The 3105-nt window shown below is 49.0% G+C and overlaps 1 protein-coding gene across 1 annotated transcript; it reads right to left on the reverse strand.

The window, feature by feature from the left end:
• Positions 1 to 418: 418 nt before the first annotated feature.
• On the reverse strand, positions 419 to 1369 carry LOC107106295 (olfactory receptor 6N2-like). Its single transcript, XM_015406424.1, has one exon. It carries the CDS (start codon positions 1367 to 1369, stop codon positions 419 to 421), a length of 951 nt encoding a protein of 316 aa, XP_015261910.1.
• Positions 1370 to 3105: the final 1736 nt, after the last annotated feature.

The following is a 3105-nucleotide window of genomic DNA, read 5'->3' on the forward strand; positions in this document are numbered from 1 at the left end:
CAGTGTCTAGCCTCGCTTAATGTTGTTACAAGCTAGTGTGACTTCTAACAAAGCAGTCCTCACACCCACACACTCACACACTCACCGACTCCCTCCTCCCAGCTGGAATGACATATGACAATAGGCATACAGAACCAAAGCGCAGCAAAAGAACAGGAAGAATTATGGCAAACGAGACCCGAGTTTGACAATACGTTTACATCTCCCTGCAGATTTGAACTGCAGGTTTTAATGCTGGACATATACTGATGTAATATCTAATTGACCAGCAGAGGGAGCACATATGGAACAGTACCCCCCCAGCAACAGGAACCTACAAGCGAGGAAAATGCAAATGCAGAAAAGCATCTATTCCCTAGATAGGAACAGAGTTCTGTTTTGAATGCCAGAGTCCTGGGCTCCTCCCAGTCAAAGGGTTTCAGTGCGCAGGACTTCTGACACTGCTCTTCAGCCGGATTCGTCTCCTTATTGCTTTTAGGATCTCTTTGTTCCGCAAGCTGTAGATGATCGGGTTGACCAGAGGAGTCAGGACGGCGTAGATGACAGCAAAGGCTCTGTCATAGTCCAAGGAATAACTGGTCTTCAGCCTTACGTACATAAAGATGATGCTTCCGAAAAAGAGGAAGACCACAATCAGATGGGAAGCACAGGTAGAAAAGGCCTTCTTGCGGCCCTCGGTGGTGCGGATCATCAGGATCGACTGGATGATCTTTATGTAGGAGATCATGATGAACAGGAAGGTCACCAGGATTATGAAAGCATTGACCGCAAAGTCCACCAAGACGTTAATGGAAGTGTCTGTGCAGGCCAAGCTGAGAAGTGGTGGGAAGTCGCAGAAGATGTGTTCTATCCTGTTGGGGCCACAAAAAGGCAACTTGGATACCAAGATAACTTCAGAGATGGGACACATGAAGCCACAAATCCAACATCCAGTGGCCAGTCGAACACACACCTTAGTGTCCATGAGGGTTGGGTACCTCAGTGGGTCACAGATGGCTAAGTACCTGTCGTACGCCATGGCTGTGAGCAGGTAGCACTCGGTGGCTCCCAATGAATGGAAGAAATAAGTTTGCAGGAGACAGCCGGTAAAGGAGATCCCCTTCCTCTCACTGAGCAAGTTGGAGAGCATCTTGGGAATGGTGGTCGCCGTGTACCAGACCTCCAAGAAGGACAAGACACTGACGAAAAAGTACATGGGCGTGTGGAGCCGGGAGTTGGTGCGGATGATGGTGAAAACGAGCAGGTTGCCCACAATGGTGAAGAGGTAGACAAGCAGGAGCAAAAAGAAGAGGAACCTGTTGATTTTCTGGGTGTTTGGGAAGCCCACGATGATGAACTCGGTGACCTTGGTCTGGTTGGAACCCTGCATGGTGCATGCGGCTCCGTCTCCGTCTTACTATGCCAGTTTGGTGCAGTGGTTAAGTGCATGAACTCTAATCGGAGAGAACCGGGTTTGATTCCCCACTTCACATGCAGCTGTTGGATGACCTTGGGCAAGCCATTGTTCTGTCAGAGCTGTTCTCTCAAGGGCAGTTCTGGAAAGAGCTCTCTCAGCCCCACCTACCTCACAGGGTGTCTGTTGTGGGGAGGGGGAGGGAAAGGAGCTTGTTAGCCGCTCTGAGACTCCGAGTGAAGGGCGGGGTATAAATTCAATCTCCTCCTCCTCCTCCTTCTCTTCTTCCTCAGTTCATGAATGTTGCAAATGTTATATTGGTGAGCTGCTGAGAAGAGGACAAATTAAAGAAAATTAGCACTGTGTGCCATTGAGACTAGAAGGCAGGGGAGAACTTCAGAGACTGCAAAATGAATTGGAAGTTGGATCTGGGGACATGCCATATAATACAATTAGCTGTATTTAAGATGATGCTAATTATTATCGGAGGGCCCATAGCTCGATCATAGAGCATCTGCTTTGCATGCAGAAGGTCCCAGGTTGTTCTGGAATTATTAGTCAAAGGATTTCCGATGGTCGTTCTGGGGATGACCTTCTCTCCAAGGCTTCAGATAGTATAGACAGTCCTAGGTTAGATGGACTAAAGATACATTCATAGGAGGTACCAAGCAATGAAACAACTTTTTAAAGGAGATTGGCCATTTTTCAAAAGGATATCATGTAAGAGCATAAGAGGAGCCCTGCTGGGTCAGACCCGTGAGGGTCCATCTAGTTCAGCATCCTGTCTGACATGGTGGCCAACCAGTTCATCTGCAGGGTCAACAACAGGGCATAGAGGCCGAGGCTTTCCCCTAATGTTGCCTCTTGGCTCCGGGATTCAGAGGCTTAGTACCTCTGAACGTGGAGGTTCCCCTAAGTCACCATGGCTATTAGCCACTGACAGACTTATCCGTGATGAATCTGTCTAATCCCCTTTAAATGCCATCTATGCCTGTGGCCATCACTGCATCCTCCGGCAGCCAATTCCACATTTTAATCACTCTCTGTGTAAAGCAGTATTTCCTTTTGTCTGTCTTGAACCTACTGCCCATCAGCTTCATTGGATGCCCTCGAGTTCTAGAGTTTTGGGAGTGGGAGAAAAAGTTCTCTTAGTCAACTCTCTCCAGCCCATGCATAATTTTATAAACCTCTATTGTGTCCCACCCTTAGTTGTCTCTTTTCTAAACTGAAAAGTCCCAGACTCTTCAACCTTTAGGGAAGGTGCTCCAACCCCCTCATCCTCTTGGTCGCCCTCCTCTGTACTTCTTCCAGCTCTGCAATGTCCTTTTTGAGATACGGTGACCAGAACTGTACACAGTATTCCAAGTGAGGCCGCATCAATCATAGATCTATCCAGGGGTCATTTCCTGCAGGAGCGCACAGGAGCGGAGCTCCAGCAGTAAAGAGCCCAGGGGGCGGGCACATGCAACAAGCCCCACCCCCTGCTCCCAGCAACCCTCAGTCAGAGCAAGAAGCAGCCAGGTAAGTTGCATAGCTCCCCCCCCGACCCAAAACAGTCCAGTGGCACCTTTAAGACCAAGTTTTATTCAGGTACAAGCTCTCCCTCCTCTGCAAGGACAGATCTGCACGTTCTCCTCCCCCCAATAGCTATCAATACAAAACAGTCCAGTGGAGCCTGAGCGGTGGGTGTTGCCTTCTGACACACTTCCGGT

Source organism: Gekko japonicus, unplaced genomic scaffold (assembly GCF_001447785.1).
Source record: "Gekko japonicus isolate JY-2015 unplaced genomic scaffold, Gekko_japonicus_V1.1 scaffold3225, whole genome shotgun sequence".
In the NCBI taxonomy this organism is placed as follows: Eukaryota; Metazoa; Chordata; class Lepidosauria; order Squamata; family Gekkonidae; genus Gekko; species Gekko japonicus.

What these genes read in the sequence shown, in the direction of transcription:
- LOC107106295 (XM_015406424.1), bottom strand. Translation starts at nt 1,369, where the DNA reads ATGCAGGGTTCCAACCAGACCAAGGTCACCGAGTTCATCATCGTGGGC.